Consider the following 26,818-nt stretch of genomic DNA (forward strand, 5'->3'; position numbering starts at 1 on the left):
TTATTCACATCAATAGACTTTGTTTTTTAGTGCCAATATAAATTCAAATTTACTTTGTAATTTCAAAAAGGCAGCAAAACACCAAGGTATTTGTCGAACAAAAAGCATCGACTCAAAGCGATTCTTAAGCTCACAGAGTTCCACAATTTCAGATGTACAAATCAAACACGTAAAAATGTAGATCATATGTATAATTACGGAGGGCTTTGATTTTTTACCGGGGCAGAGTTTCTCAACCGATTAGAACTGCAATTTAGATATAAATAAAGTGTTCGCCTCTCTTGATGATGGAGAAATGCTCATGAATACCGCGTGGGTGTCAAAAGTACTCAGACCAACTGAGCCACGCTGGGATGGCGATCATGCATTCAGTTTCATGTATGCATCACACCATTGGCTGATTCCATAAATAAGCCACAATTTCTAAAAGCAAAGATACCTTCAAAATTACATCCCTCTGTATAGAAACAATGATTTTGATTGTAAAAGTTGGAATTTTTTGGAATTACGTAAGAATCAATGCTTTTTACACGATCCTACAACCACTATGGGCTTTTACATTCACCGTAATGTAAGACAAAACTATAGATTATTGAATCAAATCATGACTATTCATTCAATTCTAAGGAGCGTATAATCTATCATGTGATGACTTTCTACGCATGTTGGAACATGTGCGTGTGCCCACGTTTTACCCCACCACACCGAACCTATTAATCGACTAAATGCTGTGTACCCTTTTATATACTGCTGGGCGAAAAAACTAAAACTTGTGGTAGGGGGGACGAGGGATTTGAGAAACTTGCCAACATTGTTTAAATTGCTCTGCTGGAATATTAAAAAACAACTAAACTTTATTTTAAGGTAAACAATTTTTTCTTAATATACCAGGTAAGTCCCACTGAGCTATACTGTCGGTATTTTTCAGAAGCGACCTGGCCACAAATGATTGCTCAATGAATTAGCTTATCGTGTTGAAATTCAGAGCAGACAAATACTCTAAACACACGTTCCTAAATATGGAGTGAAACACCGAAGGACCCGGAGAAAAATCCACGCGACGACATGCAAACTCCAAATATTACAGGCATCAGGGTCGGGATCGCAACCCACGACCTCTTGTATACAAGCCGAAGTAATTAACGTCTCGCCACCTCGGCGTTGCAAGTCCAGCGTGCCAGCTAACCATTAACACCACGGCCGCATCGCGCCGACCAAATGAGGTGGTGGTGGTGGTGGGGCAAAACAACGAGCAGCTCGCACTCTCCTCTCTCTCTCGCTCTCTTGGCGCAAAATTTACCGAACGGGGCGACTTTCTACGCGCCGGTTTCTCGTGGATATTTGAAGGTGCGAATTGAATGCCACCAATTTAATTTCTCCACCCCCACCGCACCGCACCTCGTCCCGCACAACCGCCACCGTCGCCGCGTCTGGCAGGGCCCAGGCTGCACGCGCCACGTGAACTTTGACCCGCCGGGGTCAACGTCGCCTCGAGCACACACTGGAAGGCGTGGGGGAGGTGTTGTTGTTGTTGTTGGCTCACAACCTCCCAGCAACAACAACAACAAATCACATTCCGAGCCCACGCACGCTACAGCGGCTGCTACATAAAAAGGAAATAAAAAAACATAGTTGTGGGTGGAATATGTGGACACAACAGACGTTTGTTTTGTTTGGATTTATTGACGATGTATTGATGCAAGCGCACTAAAGCCATCCCTGAAAAACTATATATGTTTTTAATGGGCGTCTCTCTGTTTTGATTTCTTAAAAGAAAGAAAAAAGAGTAGGTGCATTACCAGGCAGTCGAGTGAGCAGACAAGATGAAAGAGATGGGGATGTGTGCCATCCAGAAAGGAAGTCAGGCATGTGCGTGTTTGTGAGCATGCACGCTTTCAAAACAGACAAAATATTTACGGATTGTTTTAACCGAATTTTGATCTGCGTGTGTTCGTTAGCAAATTTGCCATTGGCTTTGACCACAGGCTCGGGTAAATGTGAATATTAGCATTCATATCGCTTGATTAGAAACAGGACAAGAGTAATTATCATGTTATTAATGGGGCTGTTTAACCATAACCACGCTGGTCTGTGTGGGTTGATGAAGGAGGGGGTCATAGAGGACTATTTCAGACATCACTTTCTACCGATGTCCGCCGTGGAGTGCTGAGTTCGTAGAGCGGTACGCTAACAACTGCACTGCACCATCGTTTTACACAAACATGATGATATTAAGATTTACAAACTAGAGGCAGAACAATGTTTAAGTTGGCGCGTTGTGACTACTTTGATGAATAAATACGCAGGTGAATAATATCAGTTGGAATTTGTACTCTTGACAAAATACTATTAATTTTGGTCATTCAATTCCAAACAACCAGTTAGAGGAAATGTATTTTTAAAATATACAGTTAATTTTCAATGATGGAGCTCCCTTTGATAGGGAAAAGGATATTTCATTTTAGCTGGAGTGTCCATAACTAAAATGGCACTGAAGACTACCATAATTAGCGTCATGGTGGAGAATATAAATAACAGCATAGATAATCAGACGATATCTCTCTTTCATTTCATAGGGGTATGTAAGTGAGTAAATAATACAGACAATACGTCTCCTTCACTGAGACAAACTCTCCCAGTGGTAAATTCAAAGCATGAATGTATCCCGACAATCTATCCGGCACTTCTTGTAAATATATTTTTTTATCAATTTTATAAATAAATAAATGTTAGGCTAGGGTTTCGAATGGAGAGAAAAAAAATACTCCCATTTATATTTCAAATTACGTATAAACAGTGCAGCTGTATCTAGGGCATACTTTTTAGAGAGAGTATGTCCAATAAAAATGTAAAAGCCACATTAAGAAATTCCTATTTCTGGTGCATGACATCGACTTGCGAACCACGGCACTAATTTATTCATCTGCAGCCAGCCGATAAGACCGTATCTGTGCAGGGTGTATGAAATCACGAGTTATCCGCGTGCCCGTGGGAGGGCGTGTACCAGCGCAGATATCAACATTACAGGTAGAATGGGAAGGCCCTCTCGAAGAACCCATGGTGGCACTTAAGATGCGCGCTGTCCCTTGGCGAAAGCGCAAAACCGAGCGCTCGTCCGATGCGACCGCGCTTCAGACCGCGATGTCATCAGCGGCAACTCCTACGGGCACAGGCGTCGTGCCTCGCACGTGGAGCATCAATCTACATGTCGGATACGGAACAGTTGCGTATCGACAGTCAATTTGTCGACCCAAATAGCTCAGGGACGGTTAAATATTACCTAACTCGAGAAGACTGGCCCACGATGCAACGGACACTTCCGGAAGCTCTCAACGCAAAGGGCTCAGGTGAAATGACGGTGCATCACAGCGAAGGTTCAGCCCTACAATTACTTTATCGCGTCGCTGCTGGCAGAAAGACCTCCGCGAGAGGGGGGGGTGTAGACACCCTCTCTCGATGATATTTGGCCTATTCTTCCACGTTGTCTAGTCGTCATGAAAGAGGTGGGAGTTACCCACACTTTACACCACCACGCAACCTGCCACAGTTTGTGGTGTTCCCATTTCAACTGCTCGGTGGACATTCGCAAACATGTGCCGCATGCGAAATCGCTTTGTTTATATATGTCTTGAAATATATAAAGGCACCCATGGTATGATGGAATATGCGGATCAAATTAAGCATTCCTTTAAATACTATTAGACCTGCCAGGTACATCGACTCGGATATTGACTGGCTGACTGGCTGCCTATTGTGTTGCATGATGGCCTTGTCAGCCCATTGAGCGGAATACGAATGCGAGCGATTTGATGTATTTATTGCGCAGACATGGGTATTCTGATGTTCAAATGGTGACCTCTGTCAGAAGAGTAACAAACAAACAAAAAACACCTCACCCGAAAATGTCACGCCGAACGCTTGAAATTTGAATTTCTAACCGGGGGCCCTGCGATTTCAAAGATAATTCGATTTTCTCTCACATTACGAGAGAGAGAGAGCTCCCAAAAAGGTGCACTGATTACGCGCTGTGCAGCAGGGCTCACACGTTCACTGCTCAAAGCGTGGGGTAGTCTCACACGGGCAGAGATTGAAATATAATACAATGGCACTTTGATGTTCAATTATGTGGGTTAATGTCTGGAGTGGACTCACTCCGTTTTTTTATTTTATTGAATCGACAGCTGTACCATCAGACTCGACTTGAGGCAGGCAATAGATTTTTTTTTCAGGGCACATTCTTTGACATTGCTCGCATGTCAATGCCCCAATATTCTTAGACAGCCCTGCGATTACTTGCTCACGCTACTGCTGGCAGAAGGACCTCCACAATGGGGGAGCTCTACAGAGCCCCCATTTCTAGAACATTTGACCGATTTTCCCCACGCTGGCCAAACATCACAGACGAGCTGGGAGTACCCACACCTTCACCCGCACCACACCGCCACCCACACTTTACCCCACCACACCACCACCCGCACCTTGACCCCACCACACCACCACCCGCACCTTGACCCCACCACACCGCCACCCACACTTTACCCCACCACACCGCCACCCACACTTTACCCCACCACACCGCCACCCACACTTTACCCCACCACACCGCCACCCACACTTTACCCCACCACACCGCCACCCACACTTTACCCCACCACACCACCACCCGCACCTTGACCCCACCACACCGCCACCCACACTTTACCCCACCACACCGCCACCCACACTTTACCCCACCACACCGCCACCCACACTTTACCCCACCACACCGCCACCCACACTTTACCCCACCACACCGCCACCCGCACCACATGTAACCTGCCAATTGACTAAACTGTGATGTACCCATTTTAAACTGCTGGATGAACAGTGGTGGGGGTATTCAATAACTGCCACTGAACAGGCGACCTCTGGATTGCAATTGCAGTGTGCTGACCATCACATCGGGGCAACAGCATTCCGCATATGCTGAGTGAATATCTTTCGATGTCTACCGATTCACCTCCCCCACTGATCTGGTGAGTTGTCACAATTCGGGTCCATAATTCGACCCAATAATCAGTTCCTTCCGATCTCGTTTTCATTCCTCGCGTCTGCGCTGCTTACCATTTATTCCGCCTCAGCGATTCCATCTCATTCGCTTTCATTCGCCTCAGTGCAAACATTCACACGTCGTATGCATGTCATGCACATCAGTCATAATCATTTATTTCAGGCACCATTCTTGGCGTGCGTCACGAGTTTTGGAATCAATAACAATTGGCAAAATGGATTGATCGTCACATGCCTAGCGTGCAGTGACGTAGCGACATTAGCAGCTCAGGGGGTGTAGCAATTCGTCAGGTGGGGCCCCAAGATTTGATTTGTCTCGTACGATCGCACCTAGGATATTATATACATGGCGGCTTCTCTTGCATAATCACAATCGTTACGCTGACGGTCTCGAACATTTAACGCTGGAGGGGCACTCCGTTTTAAATAAGGTTTTTTGTTATTTTTACACTGTGGTGGTGGTTGTCAAGGGGGCCCCAACTCGTAGCTTTGACCACCGGTGGCCAAGGAAACCCACGCGCAAGTCACATTAACACTCGGTGTGGAAAACAGCCTCGCTTTCTCCAGCAGCAGCAGCAACAGCAACCCCACCAACAGAAACAACAACTTTGTGGCCAACAGCCAGTCAGCAAGCGACTCCCCCACCCTCGGGTTGTCTGGCCAGTCGTGAGCGCCAGGGGAGGGTCGGTCCTCTCGTTGCGGTGTTCACCGAGCATCATCGGGGATACGATGGGCAACGTCGGGGTTGAGGTGTCGGGTGAGATGAGTGGCGGTGAGTGACATCAGTCCCCAGGAGGTGAGGCTTGGAATGAGACTGTGCCCGACAGCATCAATTATGAGTAGCCGAGCTGTTGTGAGAAATATTCGTATCCTGGGAGGTAAGTAGCGCCGCTGCTGCTGCTGCAGCTGCATAAAGTATTCAGATTAAGCCTCCCTAGGCATGCGTATGACATGCTTAAACAGAACACTGTCTCTACACTGCGACAAAAAATAGAAACAAAAAATTGGCTACATTTTAAAACATATTGCAAATCTGAATGCTTGTAATAAGACATTCAAGAAAAAGACTATCCAAAACCACGCTTGCGTGCTTGTACTATACGTATAATTAAATGCGTTAAACGGTCAAAAACAAACCACAGCAAAGACTACTTTTACTTCTTCAGCAGGTACAAATTGACATTGTTTTAATTTCAACTGTGGAATTATTGCATTGAAGAAGAAAATCCCGCCTTATGAAACGTTAATTTGGTTATTTTAAGTGCAATAATTTAAGGATTTTGAAATGTCACGGACTAAGGAAGATGTTTTTTTCTGATATAAGAAGCTTAATGGTTTCGACTTCGATACGCTTAAATAAAAAATGAAAATGACTAACACTGATGGAGTATATGCGTCAGGTCATTAATCATTGACGAGAAAGAATTCAAATTCAGAGTTACGTATTACAGACAGCATGACAAAGGCATTCTAAATGTTTTATTGTTTTGCTCCATCACCCTGTGATGGTGTAAGGGGTTGCATGAAAGCACTGCATCCATGAAAATGAGCAGGGAATCCATGGAGTGCTATTGCCTGGTTATCTTTCACGTCTGAACATCGACTACAAGGCGCAATGTGAATATTCACGTGACGGATGTCAACCAATGGGAATAGTAGAAAGAAAAGAAAAAGCCAATCCGAGGCGAGGCAAAACGAACTGGAAATGTGAAATTCCATGTTAAGGTCTCGTTCGAACTTCAAGCAACGTTTTGCGAAAGGAAAGTCTGCAGTCACGAATGCGTTTTCGTACCGAACATTTCCCAGTCAATCATAGATTGCCCTTTATACTATTATTCTGGGTACAAGGTAAATGTGCAGCCCTGAAAGAACTCACTCACGTCCCTGCTGGCAAAGAGCGTCCACCTGCGGGAGCTCTGGTGTTTTGGCCTACTCTTCCACGCTACGAAGAGGCGAGTGTACCGACACTTTACTTCACCACAATGGACTGTCATATTACTTTTCGATTTAAAGCTTTCGTGACTGCAGGGATTCATCATCTTGGTTCTTTCGGTAAAGTCACGTAGAAGGGAAATAATAAAATAATACAAATAAAACATAATAAATAATTCTCACGACGTTTCGGCCACAACGCAAGCAGCCGTCCTCAGGTGAAGAACAAGTCTGACTTTACCGAAAGAACCAAGATGATGTCATATTACTGTTTGATATATGACAAATATATACCATTCATGTGCTTAATACATTATACACATACTTTATTTATGATCAGCTGAAGGTTCATGGGACACAATGGGCGATTTTCAATCGGTAAACTATAAATAACTATGTTACGATTATTGTATATTTAATATATGTCGATAGACTCTTTGAAGCAAAACATCCTCAACACTCACGACGTCCCAGCAGGCTCCTATCACATTCAGCTATTCAGACTGACAGCGCTAAATAATTTCAAATATTCAATGAGGGATTATCCTGGAACATTTTGCCTTCGTACTTTAAGGTTCATTAAAATGCATTACCCTTTTTGTATTTATATTTTTATTTTAAACCGGCACTGCATTCCGCATGTCCCGTACGTTACACGGCGCTTGGCACAACACGACGGAGAGATGTTCTTGATCCTTGCCACCTCAATCCCCCTTCCTCTCTGTTCACACACAGCGACGGACGAACGGAGATCCCATGGGCACTGCCACTCTGGATAGCGTTGCCACCTTTGAATCTGATGCTCAAAAAAACAGAAAGGGGTTATATAGCACTGTGAGGTATTTACAATGCCAAGAAAGAGGAGAACAAACGACTCTCTATTTAAATTAATGGCCTTGAGTGGTGTGTGATTACGCAATGGACCAAAGCCAGGACTTTGAACGTGCGGTGAAAACGTACACATTTCCCAGGATAGCTGCCGTCAAAAACAAAAACAAAAAAGAGGACAATCCTGGGAAAACCGGGACGGGTGGCAACCGCTAGCTCTGAAAAATATCCGCGCGACTCCCTGGTGACAAAGCAAAGAGGAACTGCGGCGATCACACGAACACATTGTGCACGGCCACCACTAAGTGCCTTCAGGCGTCAGAAGATACCCGTCAGGAGTGAGAGGCATGAAGGGGGCTGGGTGGCTCAGAGGTCAGAGCGCTGAATTCCTGGGTTTGAATCTAGGGTCTCAGCGGCTGCTCTTGATTAGCCTGGCTTCTCAAGTATATTGCCTTGATTTATTCACTGCACATTAAAAAAAAACATCCTATTGAATTCGATTTTTTTGTCTCGCTTTATTCGCCTAAACTGAAGCTCTGAGCATCAAAAATATAGATTTGGCTCCCAATAAACAAACATTTTTGCGAGTCAGTGTCTGCTTCCTAGCGTGTAAACAAAGGTCACTTGAAGAGATCTCAGATATGGTTCTGTGATATCCCATTCAACGGGCCGTTTGCTAACACGTGGGCTGATGCACTGCTCTGCAAGGTGATGCTTTGTCCCATGGCATAACTCTAGATTGCAAAATTAGAATAACGTTCAAAAAGGACAGCAGCAAAATTACATAAGCGCTCGAAATAACTGACTCCTGGAGATGGGACATTATGTCCATTATGACTCACAGTAATTAGGAACATACATTTTAGCAAGAGCCAACTAATTTTGTCCAGAACAATGCCAGTCCATCATACAGTGAGAGAACAGCAAGAGGAAGTATGTGTGTGTAATGACTCGAACATTTATTGCGATGTTGGTTCCTGCAAACAAACATGTTTCGACCTTGATTGGAAGCTTTCGTGACTGCAGGAATGACTCTTTGGTTCTTTCGGTAAAGTCACGTAGAAAGAAAATAAATGTAAAAATATTATTTCTACGTGACTTTACCGAAAGAACCAAAGAGTAAAAAGGTTTTGGTTCAATTTATGATCGGTAAATAAAGTAAGAAACACTTGCAGCTCTTTCTCAATCCTCTGCTGGTTGAAGGGCCATCCCCACGCGATGTTGGCATTGGGATTTGTTTGTCTGCAGATGACAATGCAGGTCAGTGCGGGTGGATGGCGAAGGGCAAACAGGACCCGGTGCAGATACCACACTCCTCACTCTTGGTAGCCGTGGCCTCACCTCGGTAAAGAAAAAAATTGAAAATATTTTGCCGTGGCTTTTGTTGTTGTTTAAAACGTTTCCACACAAAACAAGTAAAAACGTGGACGCAATGAAGCTTTGTCTAACGAATGACCAACAACGCTGCTATGCAATCTTGTACTAAGCAAACTTAAGTTCGAAACCAACGGTAACGCCACCGCAGTCTCGCGAGTGTTGTCGAGAAGCATGTCCTGCTGCACGTTTTTACCCATTAGTTTCCGAGTGCTCGAGTGGCCGTGAGAAAATCATGCGACGCAATGGACAGGTCGATCGCCCGCGTGTTCGACCACTGCCGTGTGCAACATCTCTGACTCTCGGAGCAACGCAGCGCAGGCGAGGGAAGAGTGCGCCAAACTTTCTCGTGTGCAAGACATCACGGTCGACAATTACTTACATCTGCAGACGCGAGCAGCGCCGCGCATATCGAACAAAGAGTACGAGAGGTTACCGTTGGCGATCGATTTACGCCAACGGGCGATCGATACTAAGAGAATTCTTCTCCGGCACGGGATTGGAGGTTGAATTCAATCTGGTAACGCTGATATTAACGAGCCCGTGCTGGAACACTGGAGAGCATAATGAGCGGATATATTTATATATATATATGTAGTTTTTTGTTTATATATTTAGTTATATATATATATTTAGTTTAACGCGCTGCTAACGCACCCACTGCAATGGGGAACGTCACAACCCTGAGTCGACGGCAGAATATCAATTCTCCTTCACCAGGACACCGACCGTGATGTCCACGGCCGTGCATCGATGACACGAGGGAAGGGAAATCAAACTCTACGCCAAACAGCAAATGTGACCTGCGTTCGTAATTGTGCAGAGGGCCGTTTCGGCCGCGCGGGGGATGGGGGGGACACGAAAACAAAAAGGGAGGCCAGTTCATTTGGAATTGCGCTTTGAAATTCCGAGTTGACTTACAGATTCGTATACCAAAAGAATATGAATTCCTGCAGTCACGAAAGCTTTAAGTCAAGATTGTTTACGGATTCGGACCGCCGTGCGTTCAGAGCTCGGCTTGCGCGCACACTCGACCAACGCAAACATGAAGGGCGCCTTTGTGGCAACGTTAAGGGGGCACAATGTTTGCTAGGGAATAAATAAAAGGAGCGTTTGTGGGAGGAGGAAGGAAGAAAAAAAAATCCAACCCACAGTCGGAGGTGGCGGCGGCGATAGAACCAAGACGCGGCGGGGAAAGATGCAGCTGAGAGAGGATCAATATCAAACTCGTTAGGGCGCCTGAACTCACCGACACGATACGGACCCTGGGGAGGGCGTGAGGCCCTCATGTAACATGCACAAGCCTCCCGACGCCGATGATGCATCGATAGCGTGGTTCCGCGCACCTCCACGCTGATTGTGTGTGTGTGTGTGCGCGTGTATATACCGACAGCGGGGCGGACACGGGTGTGAGTCTGTCTGGAAATGAGAGGGGGTTGAGGGGATGGGGAGTTCAGAGGCCACGTGGATGCAAATTCTACGGGTGGGGAAAAAAAAGAGAATCTTCCAAAAAATGTATTTCACGGTGAGTCGATCTGCAGGCCGCGCGTGATGGTGTCACGTGTGGTCAGACGTCTGCCCCCAGCGTGGAGAAGTGGGACAAATAGTGGTGGCGAGATGCTAACTACCTCGCCTGGTATCCAGGAAGTCGTGGGTTCCATTCCGACCCTGACGCCTGCTGGAAATTTGGAGTTTGCGTGTCTCTCTCCGTGGTCGTGTGGATTTTTCTCCTGGTCCTCCGGTGTTTGTCTCCACATTTAGAAACATTCGTTTAGAATATTTGGCCGCGAAAAATTTCACACGATAAGCCACCTCGCCGCGAGCTATCATTTGTGGCCAAGCTCGCTTCTGAAACAAAGAGGAATATAGGTCAGTGGGCCTCACCTGGTGAAAAAAATAGTTGATAGTTTATAAGAGCTCCATCTAAGTTGATGCTCTTTCGTCATCATCAGTGGCGTGACGGCACAATTGCAGGGCTGCACCTTTATCTTTTACGTCTCCCCGTTGGTCCAGGTTGATTGGCTGACGGGTTTTTATTTTTGTTTTCTCGCCTTTAAATTTGACGAAGATGGCAATTAGGTTGGATCGTTCACGTTCGAGTGGGTGCACTATTTAGCAAGTGAAATGGGAAAGTCAACGTGCATTTCCAGATCAAAGCAAGAGGGGTTGGGGGGCGGACATTGAAACTGTTCATTCAACGCCTCTCCTTGCTAAATTGCTAATTGCCTAAGCGTGTCCTGATAAATACATATCAACTACGTCGCGTAGCCTCGGGAAAGCTGTTCAGGGAAACCTCTTCATTCAACGCCTCTGCTTGCTAAATTGATAATTGCCTAAGCGTGAACTCTTACGTACATATTAACAATGCCGCGTGGTCTTGGAATAAATAAATAAATATACAGGGTGATCCGTTGACAGATACCCCCTTCAAATAATATGGATACATTCGAGAGAAAATAACATTTAAATGTCCAAGTCTCTCGACGTCCCACGCAAACATCAGTGTACATATTAAACGGTGTATCATTCTACTCCGTGCAAAAAATATATGGAGCCACAGCTTTCGCAATTTTCAGTCACCCGTTGAGAAGAAAAAAGATTATCTTTAGAAATCAATGGGGGTTATCTGCATTTAAACGATCATTAGCCTTCTTTTTTGCGGAGGATATAAGTGACTAAATATATACCGTAACAGAGAGGGTCAGTGCCGATAAAACACCCAGCAAGCTCACTTGTATCGATTCACACAAGCCCGACTGCTGATGAGACAATGAATATTGATAACGGTCCAGAATTTGCTTGTGTTGAACCGAAAATGCCACGTGGCTGCTTGGACGTGTAACAAACAAACAAAACACATTCATGTTTTGTAGACATGTGAAGGAGGCAATTTGTCTGCCGATTTCAATTTGTTGTAGATATGTAAACGGGTCACCCTCTGTGTGCGTGTGTGCGTGTGTGCGTGTGTGCGTGTGTGTGCGCGTGTGTGCGTGTGTGTGCGTCAATTCTAATCAATTGCCAAAAGTGTGTTGCTTTGCTTCGGGACCGTTACCGATGTATCCTCGCATGAAACCAGCAGGTGGCACTTGGATCCATTCCACCGAACAAAATCATCTCTTGAGGCTCCGAGTGTGAGGCCAATGCGCTGCTAGACGTTGCCATCTCGTGGAACAATGTGGACGTCTCATGCAACAACCCGGATTGCCGCGCTTGCGGTACGATTTTCTTTTTTTTTACACAGAGGATTAACAATGTTATTTTCCACGATTGGGCGATTATCGCGACATTTGCAGTTCATATTTCACACCGTTTATTGCTTTATTTTCTACTGATGCAGTCTACTTTGCAAGGTCTGCAGCTCGCCTAATATCATCTATAATAAAGGTGTTTTGGGTTTGATCGCGTAATATAAATGTGTCGTTAAACCCGCCACCACCCGACACAGCCAATTAGTAAGGTTTGTCACGTAAACAGAACATGCCAATTCGTCACTGATACAGTACACCGGTGTGTTGGAGAGCAAATCCACAACATTTACGTGACAACCCTTACTAATTGGCTGTGTCGGGTGGTGGCGGGTTTAACGACACATTTATATATTTACGCGATCTAACCCCCCAAAAAAACCTCTATTATCGCCTAACATAAGCCTGCCGCTGTAAATCCCCGAATGCCTGCTTACGCATGACGCAAGTATTCGTTCAAATATACTCAACACTTTCGTCAGCAGCACGGTTAGCCTTAAAAGGCAACACATATATTACGTAACGTGTCAGGCAATGGTCCGTCTTCATAGCACCCACCGTTGTTAATGCGCCTGCTGTGAAGTTGGACCATTGCCTCGTGTATTGTCCCCGTTTTAAGGCCACCGTGTTGACCAATGTGTTTGTTGTTGTCGTTACTTGTGCTTGTGATCCACTGATAAACGCAGCAGCAGCATCACCAATTCATTGTTCAAGGCATGAAACTACCACGTCGTCAAATCCTCTGGAAAACATTTTTGCAAAGCACTCATTAAATGGATAATATGCGAAGATTTAATTAGGGAATTCGTTGTTCCAGACACATTTTGTCAGAATTGTTTTTATTCATAATTAGGGAAGCTAAAATTAGCAGCGATAATCGCGATAGACGATAATCACGATATTGCATCGTACTTTAGATGCTATATTGGAGCATTGCCACACCGCGGCATGCCTAGCAACCACACGCCAGCTCAATAACAGAGCTACCTACCAAACAAAACACAACTTTCCTGTAATCGTATTCTTTAAAGTCACGTAGATAGGTTCAAATTAATAAAAAATGTAACAAAACAAAAACTACGACGTTTCGATCCCAACACAAGCAATCCTCCTGATGACGATCGCTTGTGTTGTGATCGAAACGTCGTAGTTTTTGTTCATGAAATATTATTTTATTAATTTGAACCTATCTACGTGACTTTACCGAAAGACCCAAAGAATATGAATTCCTGCAGTCACGAAAGCTTTAGGTCAAGATTTTGTTCCTGTAATCTATCAACTAATACCCTAATAGCCACCCTCACCCACACACGAGCACAACGCGAGCACATTCCACTTCTACCAATTGGCAGATGTAGGAATGCGGTGTAGTTTGTAATTAAACGTGAGAGCGAACGTCATTAATACGTATCGGAGGCGCGCGAGAGGGCGAAGGCGATGCAGGCAGCGATTAAAGAATAAAGGACCACCCCGTAAATAAAACATCATTATTTTTTAAGGCAAATGTGCAGCCCTGTAAAGCCTTGCTCCGCATCGCAGTAAGGCATCGAGAGCCCCTGTAGAAGATATTTGGCCTGCTCTACTCCGCTGGGCAGGCATCTTGAGAGAGGCGGGAGTGCCCACACTTTACCCCACCGCATGGCAAGCCACCGGCTGACTAACTGCTGTGTCCCCGTGCACGTAGCCGGATCGACGGAGACGATGTGGAACATGTCTCTCGCTGCCGCGCCAGGGAGATCGAACCGAACCTTCAACCTCTGCGTCGCAGGTTACCGTTGCGCTCACCATTACATTGTGATGATCTTTTGCAAAATGTTTCGTGTTTTATCCGACCCACATTAGCCTCTGCCAATACGTCTGGCCGGCGTTGGAAGAGTAGGCCAAATCACACACAATCGAGAAGGCTCTCTATGAGATCTCAAAATATGTTTCATTTTTCAGTTTCATTTATTTGGTATAGCCCTGTGAGCCATTCGGCTCTTGAATCGGGTGCAACCGCAACAAACAAAAAACAAAAACATGAACAAGAAAACATCTTAAAGTGACTAGGTAACTATGTGCAAACAGAAAATCCAGGAAAAAACAGCAAAATATTCCAGTTAAAAGCACCGTAATACTGGAGGAATCCGATTAGCTATAAAGCTCTGTTTCATCAAAGTCCAGTAGGGGCGGGTAAGAACGTTACAACAACAAGCAGTACAAACACATTATAGTAGTGCAAAGTACAATAAAGGTAAACAAATCGCCCAAACACATACAAATACAACACTAAAACATCCTCACCCTACCATGCAAAGCCAACTGAAGTATTAACTTATTATTCTGAAGCGACCTGGCCACACACGGCAGCTCAACAAAGTGGGCCATCATTGTGGACATTAATAGCAGCAAAATAATCTAAATAACCTCAACGCATGTTTAGAAATGTGGAGGGTGGGGGGAGAAATCCACGCGACCACGGAGAGAGAGAGAGACACGCAAACTAGAAATAACGTAAACCCCCTCCACCACATTAAAATGTTTGCAAATGCCCTTCCCACATTTCACGTTCCAGAGGAATGGCAACACCCGTGAAATGGAGGCATTCAAATCTGGGAGGCCTGTGCTGGCCGCATGATCCATCAGGTTCACGTCGGAAAGTGGCAGGGTCACCTCTGAAGGTCGTGCAATAATTGAACGCGAGCATTGTTATAAATGAGAGGGAGGGCAAACGCAAAAAAAATGTGCAATCATAATTGCTGTTTTAAGGCAATTGCAGGTTCTGCATACCTGCCTAATCTAATAATGAACAAAGAAAACAATTTATAAACATTGTTGAGCGTTGAGAAAGGTCTTTGCAGAGACATCGCTGGGGTTTTTTCATCTCGTTTTTGTTCAAAGTAAAAAAGAATTGCTTTAACTTGTGGTTCAACATGTGCGTTACTATTCAAAGACACAGGTATGGCACGCAAATATGCATCTACGTGTGCAATGTGGGGTACACACACAGTACGTAGAGATACTAAACCAGGACCATTGTAACACGATACATTTTTATTATTACAATTAAGCAATCGGCATGTTTATACCCACTGCACGTTTACATATCACAATCATAATAATTGGAATAATGAAGAAAAAACAATGCAATAGATTAATTACTCTGTAGTCTCGGTGTGAAAATGAACGAACCACCTCTACCGGTATAGGATGCGTACATTTAATCGCTTTTGAATATAAGCACTCAGTTGGTGAGTGGTGGTGTCGGGGGCTAGCGCAGGGGTCGTCCGAGACAAAATTACAAGTTGGGCCATTTTTTGTCGAATTCGATAAACAATTGAATATTTCAGGAGCCGCAGTGCACCGTTTGGTAAATACGAGACGGTGGTGGTCCTCAATAAATAAACAACGAGTCACGAAGCGGTTCCTTAAAGAGCCACCGCACGCGGCTCCGAAGCCGCTAGTGCATTGTGCTCTTAAACCTGACAACCTAAGTTCGATTCCTTGCCATGGTTAACGTCATTGCGCTTGAGTGATATATCAACATCCCAATCCCCCCCCCCGACCATTTCACCAACCTATATCAACCAGCATGTTGAAATATGTTCAAACAAGCCGCAGGGCTGACAACGGTGTAAGGAGGCCTTTGTCTGAATATCGATTAACACATTTCTGTACGTAACTGTTAATTGTTAATCGAGCGTAGCTGATTAAATTGCAATTACTGAATTAAGAGTTGTCGCATTTTAACGTGGCAGTTGCAGTGAACAATATTGGCGATGGATGCCTGGTCCTTGATGTGCATTGTGTCCACCTGTCTTTCATAATATATGCAACAGTTTCAGTATGAGAAACCTGGAATTGATTTAACACATCACTAAAATACCTCCTCTGTACAGTGTTACGACGCACTGTGACAATTTTCAGCCGATCTGATCAACAAAAAACACTTAAAAGTAATACCACGTTGCTGCGTTAAAAGTTTAACCGGTAATTAAAACCACGAACGGGATTTCAAAATCACACGGCCGTGCAGTGTTATGGTTCTACGCTGAGATTGTACGATATGTTTAGCAAGTGGTGTCGGCTCGTTGGGAGAACTTAATCGGAAGTGATATTAGGGGGGGTCGCCCGCTTTCAACTTAGGAAAACTCTTAGCGGAGACAATGTAACAGACACAAGAGGCAGAGATGTACGCGTCGTATGTTGAACATTCTCTCGCACCGTACGTAGCAAACCGTGCTCATCGGAGGTGAGATAGTAAATATGCAAACAATATATGCAGTGAGAGATGAATTGGCCTATTGTGTTAATGAGCTTGTGATGCGAGTTCGAATTGAGAATTGTAGATGACATTTGGTGCACCGCTATTTTTTTTAATCCTTTATATTAAGTTCACTTGCTTGCTTGCGTGCTTACGACCGTGCAAATCTTTCGGTCGTTTTTTTACCCACTTCCCGTGATCCAATCGAGCTGACATTTTGCACACAGACTCGTTGTGCGTGACAATTTATTTTCGTGAAAAAATTTTTCCAAAATTTTACACTTTTAGGAATTTTTTTTTATATGTAATTACCAATTGTTTAATGGTGGCAGGCAATCATCTGACCCATAGGTGGCAGCCATCTGAAGCCAGAGGACGAGAGGACTCTAGCCGCCACGCATATAAAGGATTTATAGTGAAAAACTTTGTTTTTACGGGTTAATTTTTTTAACTCACGAATCCCGGGCCTCTTGCGCGAGTTGGGGCCCTAACACCTTTCGCTCGCTTTTACTTGCACCTCAACGCGCCGTCACCGCCAAGAATTCAACCCACTCAGGAATGAACCTAAATGAAGCTCAGTCTTGATTTGAAGCTTTCGTGACTGCTGGAATCCATGCCCTCTGGTTCTTTCGGTAAAGTCACGTAGACATGAAAAAAATAACAAAAGAAAAATACCCTTAGGTTTTTTCGGTAAAGTCACGTAGGTAAAACATAAAATTAATAGAAACAAAATAAAATAATATAAAATAATATGATAAATCACGAAAGCTTCAAATCTAGAACATAAGAAAGCACGACGTTTCGGTCGCAACACAAGCGTACGTCTTCAGGTGAAGTGAAGCTGCATAACACGCCACCCTGATCAGAACCCTTGGTCTTTCCCCCACTCCCGATAGGAGCAGCAACAACAACAACAAAAAAAACCCCAACCAAGGCCTGCGTGTTCTATTGCTGTAAAACGGCTTAGGAAAAAAAGGCGACGCCACTGACACAACTGGGACCAGTCTGGGGTCAGCCGGCAGACTGCAATGTGTTACAGGCTTAGGCATCGACCTCCAGTTTGCTTTTGATCTGCACGCATCACAGGGCACACATGTTCTGCCGGGAGAACATGAAAGCGGAGGCATGCAGCAGCAGCAGCAGCCGCCCCCCACCCGAAAACTGTAATACACTCTCTCTGAACCGGGTGCATGGGGAACCAACTCACACTCCTCTAAAGTGTTGGGAGTTGTGCGTGTGTTCGACCCCCCCCTCTCCTCCCTCTCTCTCACTGCCAACCCGCCCGCCCGTCCGCCTTCCTCGCACCGTTCTGATGATCATCGCTCACGAAAGACGTGGCTGTCAACCGTCCAACAGCGCCTGTGGTTGGTGAATCGGGCGGTTGGGGAAAAAGCCGCTTTGCTATGCAAACGGGGGAGGGCTGGGGGCGGATTTCGGAAAATAATCAAAGCGTTAATTTGGGAGTCAAATAGAATCGTCGGCGTCTCGTTAAGGAATGGGCGCTAGCGGTGATTACGTTTCCGTGGCCCGAATGTGCTCTGCCTGGATGATGATGCTGCTGCTGCTGGGGGCTTACCTTTGTGTCGTGATGGATCAAAGTTAACTGTTTTCGGCTCCCTAAACAAAAAGTCAGAAAGTGAAAGGCTGCCCAGTGTTTAGTCTACTGACTGTGTAATGGCTGACCCCCAATTTCGCATGAGAAAAAACAGACGCAACGCAACATTCGTAGGAACTTTCAGGAAATGTGCTCCGCTGGGAAGGGAATACGACCAAACTGCTTTTCAAAGCGACTGCGAAACATGCACGTTCTATTTTTAAAGAAAATGATTTTTTTTTTTGCTTTAAAATGACAGCTTTCATCACGGAGGGCCCATCTGCACTTCAAGAAACCTCATTCGGCGTATCACTTTTTAACAACAGATTTAAAACATGTTCGGCGTAAGCAAGGGGGAAAAGGGGGCCGCCTTGGAGAGGGCCATGCGGTTTCCCTTAAATTGTTGTTTATGTCTGCGCAGTACCGGAGAATTCTGGGGAGGCGTCTGCATTTCGTGGCGCTGCCAACAAAGTTCAAGTAACAGACCCCTCAGACAAATAATCCGCACGAATAAGGGGGGGGGCGGACAACAGACCTCCAGCATTAACATATTTTTGAGTAATTTAATACTTAAAATGGCTTTCAGAAATGTCCACGTTATTGATGTATCGTAAAGTCTTTAACCACGGCTGTGGTCCGATGTGGAAATATCTGCACAAAGTTTTTTTTCTTCTTTCACGTCTCTCGCATTTTGCGTACACACATTCTAATTGATGGGACACCCAACGTTGAGACCTTGGTGGTAACGACTCATCACCGCCCTTTCAGTCATTGACCTCGTGTAACCATCCAATGTTGCACTTGGAAGCGCGTGTGGATACTGGTGGGCAGTCTGGGCAAATTACACTGACCAAAAGCAGTCGAGATTTCCCAGGAAACAGGGCAGGGCTGGCCAGCGCATGAAAGTATCGGGCCACGTTTGAAGCCTTCTGTATTTATTGGGGCATCGTTCTCCGAGCTACGAGACCTTCCCAAACGCAGGCACGCCGTCCTCTGTGCACCTTTCCCCCCTCCCCGCCACCGTTGGTGTGTCGGCTTCATGTGCATCTTTCGTTTATTTTCGCCACAAATCACGGCACTCCGTCGGGTGTATTTTATCCGGGCGGATGCACGAACTCCTCCTGACGCCGCTGGAGGCCGCGGGGAGTCTGTGCGCGGCTCGTGAGTGAAGTTCCGGAACGGAGCCGTGGGCACCGCGTTCTGATTCCCAGCCTGGGCTAACGTCAGTGTCGAGCGATATCTGAACCGGCCCTGAAGCCCACCCTTAACCAGCATGGTTCAGTGCGGTCAAACGACCCCCATGGTTGACAGGGTGTGCGGTGGCTGTCATCCGGCAGTGGGTTGGCAAAGGAAATGTTAATTTTTTATTGTGCAGTGTTTTTCCCCATAAATAGGACGGGGGAGAAAAAAACAGACATGCAAGTCCGAAAACTGTAGTTGCAATTTCAATAGCCATGCACTGTCATCAACCCTCATAATATCTTGTAAAAAAAACGGCACTAACAAAAAGATGCCATAAATTCCAACCCCTGACATCAAAGGTGGAAATGAATACTTCCCATGATCGTACGGAATAACCGATTCATTAAAAAACGCCTTAACGTTTTCGTTTGACCCAGGGGATAATGGCTATCATGACAGGTGTAGTTCATTCTTCATGCATTCTCTTTCGCCCTCCTTTGAACCAGAAATATTACGCCCCTGGCACGGGTAGTTTTGAAAGCGGCGTAACTTAACGCAGATTCGGCATCCGAGCATTGCCTGTATGCGTACAGATTTAAATAGTGTGTGTGTGTGGGGGGGGGGTGATACACACGTACAGCCCTTGATCAATCCACTGCTGGGTGAAGGCCTTTGCTTGCCAAGGCAATCACGCGGGTTGTGTGACCGTGTTTCGGTAAAGTCACGTAGAAGGGAAATAATAAAATAATAAAAATAAAACATAATAAAATAATTCTCACGACGTTTCGGCCACAACGCAAGCAGCCGTCCTCAGGTGAAGAACAGGTCTGTCGGAAATCGAAATTTGTCCAGGACTTGTTAAGATTGTACTATGTATTGTGTGTATGTATTGTAGGTATTGTATCTCTATGTATTGCATTGTGTGTATGTTGAACTTCTTTCGCACTTTCTACGTAGCCAAACGTGCTAATCGGAGGTGTTAGCCGTGACCGGAAAAATCCAAGTTAGGTAGAGTGAGTTCATGGCGAAATGCGCTCCACCCGCTCCGGGGAGCACACATCGCTTAATGTGATCATCTGTAGGAATGCACTGCAACGTTAACCCAAATTAGCACACGGGCGTTGTAGGAACGTACACAACGCACGGAACTTACTGGCACATTGGAGATGCAAGGCAGTTACAGTCGTAATCAAATTAGCGTGCAATCCCAGAACTATAAGACGTCGCGTCGCCAAATATTTTATATGAAGACGTGTCAGATTGCTTCACGAGCTTTCAACCCTCGTGTCGGCATGTGGCTGTTACCGGAGACTTGGCGAGCGATTATTTTCTGTTGCCGTCACTGAATTTAGATTTTTAGCCGTGAACTTACACACACGCGCGCACGATTAGAGCATCCCCCTGATGTTTAGGAAAACTATTTCTCAAACTCTTTCACCGGGGCACCCGCGATATACCGTTTGAGAGCAGTAAGACATCTTGCTTGTGTCAAAGAGCCTTGCCTTTTTTTCTGCACTATCGTTCAAAAGTTAAAGATGCCCCGATGATTTATACAACACGAGCACTATAAAGCATCGAAATTGCTCAATTATAGCAGAATCAAACTCGCTACTCTTGAATAAACGCATAAATAATAATTGGAATGAAAAAAAGAGGACGCTGCCGTAAAAAAGGGGTCAGTAAAACAAAACTTCAACACGTGTTGCGGCAAATAAAATAACAAAATTTACCACTCTGCGCAGCTAATAAAAATTAAACTCTAACATGTGTGTGGGGTGGCAAGCCGTCGCTTTATGCCACTGCACAACGGACACTTGCAATGATGACGTTACAATGTTACAAAGACGACGGTCGCCGCATCGCGCGCTTTCAGATGCGCTTCTTCGGCTGTCTGCAACGCTCCTCCTTCCAATGTTAAGGAAGGCCGCTTGCAGCTACGCACTTTTAACTCGAGATTGAAAACTATTTTCTTTAGAACTTCTTTGTGTGTTAGTTTGTTGTCCTTCCCCCGCACCTCCGATTTGAACGGTTGGCTACGTACGGTGCGAAAGAAGTTCAGCATACGTGCAGTACATGCAATCGCTCAACGTAAACGCTGCAGTACAAAAGCGTAGGGTGGAAAGCAATATTGCACAGTCACTAGGCAATTAGCGATTGCGCTTGAGATTGAACAGACGTGATGATTACAATTGTAGCAATTATCGGTTGTTGTTTCAAGACTGAAGGCGACTCGTGCATAAATCAGATATCTGCAGCGTGTTTCTTAGTTCCTGTGACGGCAGGTCCTGCCATTGCCCATCGTCTCGAGGCACAGCTGCCTAAAGACGCTGTATGATTCGAAATGACATTGTATTTTTTTTTTATCAGGCTGTCACAACATTTTAGCTACGGGTTAAATATTAAACCGTCGTTTTACGCTCTTACCTTTATATTCAGCTTAAAATGTAACCGTGCAAGAATATCTGGAGATACGTGGAAAACTGGATTGGCGTGGGTTGACGTGATACTTAATTTCGAACACGTAAACTCACTTTTAACCACCGCTTGCAAATACTCGAGAAGCCCATCACCAATGCGCACTAGCCAGCGGGGTGAAGTATGGTCAAATAACCACCACGACCCCCGTGGCATGCAGAAGTCCTAATCCAGCAGTGGATTGCCACGGGAGATGTACATGCGCATGCACTGCGTGATTTCCTTTTAGAATCAAGCCTTCTGTTGAAACTACAAGCTTGGCGATTTCCAAATACACCCTTTTCTTTCACTCGGGTTACATGGAAATTAAAGCCATCAACGCGTAAGGCGCAGAAGCTGACAGGACAACAATAAAAAAAATAAACCCCGAACGTGAGTCGGCAATGGGATTCACATCAATTCCACATCCGACGAGCCTGTGAAATAAAACAACGGGTTAATAGCGTGTCGATGTCGAGCAATATTGAATGACATCCGAGTGACATTGATGCATCTCTATTAAAGGGCAGCTGCCATTTCAAAGGAGGAGCACTACGAATCCGAGTGACGGATGACGCGCATTTTATCCGGCGGCGGCGGCGGTGGATGTGTCGATCAGAGGGAAAAAAAAGGTAACATTGATACCCGGGGGCATCCGGACGCCGAGCTACAAACGCCGCCCGTGCGTCGCTACGGTGCCGTGCCGCGCAAAATGATCGATGCCCGCTACATGCTCGCAGGGCCGAGCGGCGCATTAGGCACGGCCGGTCACAATCAGGGGAGAAATGTGTTGGGCTACTCGCTCCGTCGATCGGTTTCGTGCATGTGTTGAAGTGGAGAAGACCCGCTGAGTGGTGGTCTCAAGCACAGTTTGAAGATTTGTCGATGTTGTTTATTCTCGTTTGTTATATATATATGCATGTGCGTGCGCGCGTGTGTGTTTGTGGCTAATACCACCGTGTAATCTTTTTGGAAGCCACATTTGGGCTGCAGTCACTTCGTCACAAAACGAGTTGTCTCAAACGATTGGGGAGTTTTTGTTTATCCTCTGGCGCCTCGAGACGTACTCCATAGGAGACGCTATATAAATAATGAATGACAATCACGATGATGATGATGTGTTAATTAACTCAAGGCTGTGGAGGGCCTTCACTCATGACAACAAATGATGGAATTTTCAAAATCTGACATTTTGACTGCATGTGAAACAAATACTCTAAATGTATTATAACATTCCACAATTATAATATAGGTTTTTTTGGGTTAGATCACGAAAATGTCGTTAAACCCGCCACCAACAATTAGTAAGGTTTGTCACGTAAACAGAACATGCCAATTCGCTACTAGTACAGCACACCGGTGTGTTGGAGAGAAAATCCACAATCCGAGTACGACGTTTCGCCAGTAATTACAACTAGCTTCATCAGGCGACAGCCAGCCTTGTGGAGAAATCCCCGTTTCCTTAAATAGATGTGGTAACGTGATTTGTGACGTTCCACAATTAACTTGTGAATGTATATTTATGTTTATATATCTGTGCAATACATTTATAGGTATAAATTCGTGCAACGTGGGCCAGATTATTATGTCACTTCGCCTACGGTGATGTTGCCCCGGTGATGTTGGTAGTGAAGACTTAGGCACATTTTCTCCAACTAGCAAAACAAATGCATGGCACTTTGCCACGCGTATCATGCCCTAAATGCTTTACCTGCACTCACAGATAGACTATTAGACTATATAGAAACACCGTGTGTTATTTCCACTCTTTTAAGTAAACGTGTGAACAATTTCACTGACGTTTTAATAAGCTATCTTAATTTAGAGCTGAAACATTACGTAATTAAATTCAAATATCAGAGCTATTGTATTTTGCTAAGCGTGGTTAACTAAGTAAAATGATTTAATGTTATCAGTTGACTAATAACATTGGCCATGATTATCTGTACGGACAATATATGTGTAAGACTGTCAAATATTTTTGTAACAAAAAATGTACACATTTTATTAACATTATGAATCGAGTGAAATGATGGCACAATGGTTTCGTGTGCTGTGCTATGAACCTGGTTTCGATTCCCAGCCATGGCGAAGGTCAGTGGAGTGATACATTAAACCAGTCCCGGGCACAATCTTCACCATTCCCTAATCAACAAATTGGTGAAGTATGGTCAAACAACTGGAATTACTGAGTGAATGGTGAGGCCTTCATCCAGCAGTGCAGTTACCAAGGCCTGTAAATTATTACTCGTGTTTATTCTTTTTATTTTCATAAACTTTTGGGATGATCCAAACCTGCGAACTGCTTTAGAATCTATCCATATTTCTACATTTAGTAACAACCACGGTATTAATTACCATACAGGAACATGTTTCATAATAATGCAACTTTATTCACATGTTATGTACATAGACAAGTACTTTACAAATCACACGTTAAGATTCTCAAAGTGTATGTGCCAGGTATATATATATATTTTTTTACAAAATACTGCATCATAAATCCCTTCTCTACAAATTACGTGCTCTTTACTATTGGCATGACTCAAAAATAATCCGCACAACATTTATTTTTCAACATATAAATATATTTTATGTGACTTATATTTATTTCAGAATAAATTAACGTCAACATGAAACGTTAACATGAAATGTTTTAAGAGTTAAACGAAACTATTCTAAGAACTTTCTAAAATCCTGCAAATGGCATTCTCGCTGAAACAAACTGCATCGCGGACAATAAAACACTACAAATATGACATTATCCAAAGAGTATGGACCCTTGCAGTCACGACAACTTCAAATCTAGAATGACATTATCAAGCCTTATTTTCAGTCGGGTCTTTCCGGCTCAGCGACCCGGTAATTACTTCCACGCCCCAGCACACCGCATCCAGTATACCTCTGGAAATGACTGTGGCTACTGGTCAGGTGCCTAACTCCAGTGTCCTGGTGACCTGTGCAATACTGAGTAAGAAATTAAGTCCTGGACGTGATCATTTACGATGAGCACCCTCCACCATCGCAAGCTGTTGTTTCCTTCTCTCCAGCCTCTTCAGCAGCGCTTTTAACTCGCCGCTATCCCCCCTCGGTTGCGCCAAATTCAAACTTCCTTCCTGCGGCTCGACGGCCAAACACCGAACTCGCTCGCCACACTCCCCTGCCAAAGCTGGCTCGAGCGCAACTTCTTCTCCACTGCCTAACGGCGCCACCACCACCACCGCCGTGGTCCCCGCAGCAGCGATCGCGGACCCCTTGGGCAGCACGGGAGCGCCCTCCTTCTCTCTCGGCCGGTAGCCACCGAACCTGGCCGAGTCCTCGCCCGCGAGGAGCTGCAGCCTCAGCGCTTTCTCTCTGAACCGCTGAAGCGCCGGAGCGGGCAAAGCGGCGGCTCTGCGGCGCGTTGACGGCGCGCGCGCGCGCTCCGTCCCGCCCCACCCGCGAGAGGCCGACGTGGCTTTCGTTTTTGGCACACGTCCACCGGCACCGACGTCCGCTCCTCTGCCAGGGTTTTTATCGCCTTCGCTTGACTTTTTGCCAAGCGTGCTTTGACCGCCCGATGCACCCTCGCTAGTTGACGCGTGCTCCGAATCGCTCTGCGGAGGTTCGCTCGCACCTCTGTCGTCGTCGTCGTCGTCGGTAGTCGTCCACACAGCTGGCTTTAACGCCCGGTTCTCATTCCATTCGTCAGGCCTCGTTCCCACCTCCTCAGGGACGATTTGCGATTCGTTTGGTGCCCGTTGCAATATTTGATCAATGGGATTTATTGATGTGTCCAGTACCAAACTGGGATTTTGATAATCTTGAGTCTCTAAACTTAAGACATTGTGCGAAAATATGGCTTCACTATTCTGATCAAGATTCTCTGCAGATACACGTTCCTTAACAGTCGCGTGCTGTCCTTGCAGCATCTCCTGATTACCTTCTGCGGATGGGCGAGTGATGCCGCACGTATAGAACCCTTCAAGGTTTCTGTTGGGATCGTCCGCAGGCAAGTATTCTACGAGAGTCAGGAGGTATTCCTGTAAATGTTCATGGTGACCTTCTGTAGATGCTTGCGTCACATTGAAGGCATGCTGGTCCTCCAGATTTCCATCAGAACAATTTTCATAATCGTGTCCTGCAATAGCCGGGTGGTCTTCTGATAAAAATGTTTCGGCACCTCTACGAGGAACGTCTTCTCTTAAAATCTGGTGAGTTCCACCAAATGTTTCATCAAGATCCTGTGTAGAGGAATCCATCATATCTGATGCAGGACTTTCTTCCGAATTTTCCTTAAGCAGGTCAACAGAGGCATCATAAACGGGAGTCAGGTAATGTCCTTCAAGATCCTCATCAGAACCCTCAGTCGACACATTATTTATATTGCACGCGTGATGCCTGTCCACATTTCCATCACAGCCTTCCGCAGACACGTGTCCCATATAAAACCGGTGAGGACTCTCACATTTTTCGCTCGGCTCACTCGCAGGTGAATGTTCCACGTCGGACGGATGCCGTTGCTCTCTGGGCCGCGGTGGTTCCGTCAAGGCTCCCCTGCTGGCAAGACGTCCTTGGCGTTCCGTCTGAACGTTCTCAGGTCCCTCGCTCAACGCCTGCTCCTTGCGGACCGTGGAAGTCTGCTGGGGAGGTGAGGACTCGGGCCCCGTCCCTTCACAACGAGCTCCTCGACAGCCTCCGTCCTCCTCCAGCAGCAGGCCTGAGAGCGTGGCGTGTGCACGTTTTTTAGCACGCGGTACACAAAAATCAACCACTGTCGTTGTTGGGGAAAAATATACATCCGTAAAATTATACCCGTCTAATGAAATGCTCAATATGCACACCACAATTAACATATCTTAGAATGTAAAATTACATTTCTGAATGAACAATACTTTATTTTTGAATTCAAAAGATATTTCACAAATATTAAACGTT

The 26,818-nt window shown here is 45.3% G+C and overlaps 1 protein-coding gene across 6 annotated transcripts in view; it reads right to left on the minus strand.

Annotated features, from left to right (window-relative positions):
* Positions 1-24,273: 24,273 nt before the first annotated feature.
* The window catches only part of USPL1 (ubiquitin specific peptidase like 1), a 36,195-nt gene continuing 33,650 nt past the window's right edge, over positions 24,274-26,818 (minus strand). For all 6 annotated transcript variants that reach the window (XM_078602957.1, XM_078602954.1, XM_078602956.1 and 3 more), the window contains one exon: positions 24,274-26,600. In XM_078602957.1, coding sequence (XP_078459083.1) covers positions 24,898-26,600 — 1,703 coding nt within the window. In that variant the 3' untranslated portion in view covers positions 24,274-24,897. The remainder of the gene's footprint in view (positions 26,601-26,818) is intronic.

This window comes from Lampetra planeri, chromosome 19 (genome assembly GCF_965212315.1).
Source record: "Lampetra planeri chromosome 19, kcLamPlan1.2.h2, whole genome shotgun sequence".
NCBI lineage: Eukaryota > Metazoa > Chordata > Hyperoartia > Petromyzontiformes > Petromyzontidae > Lampetra > Lampetra planeri.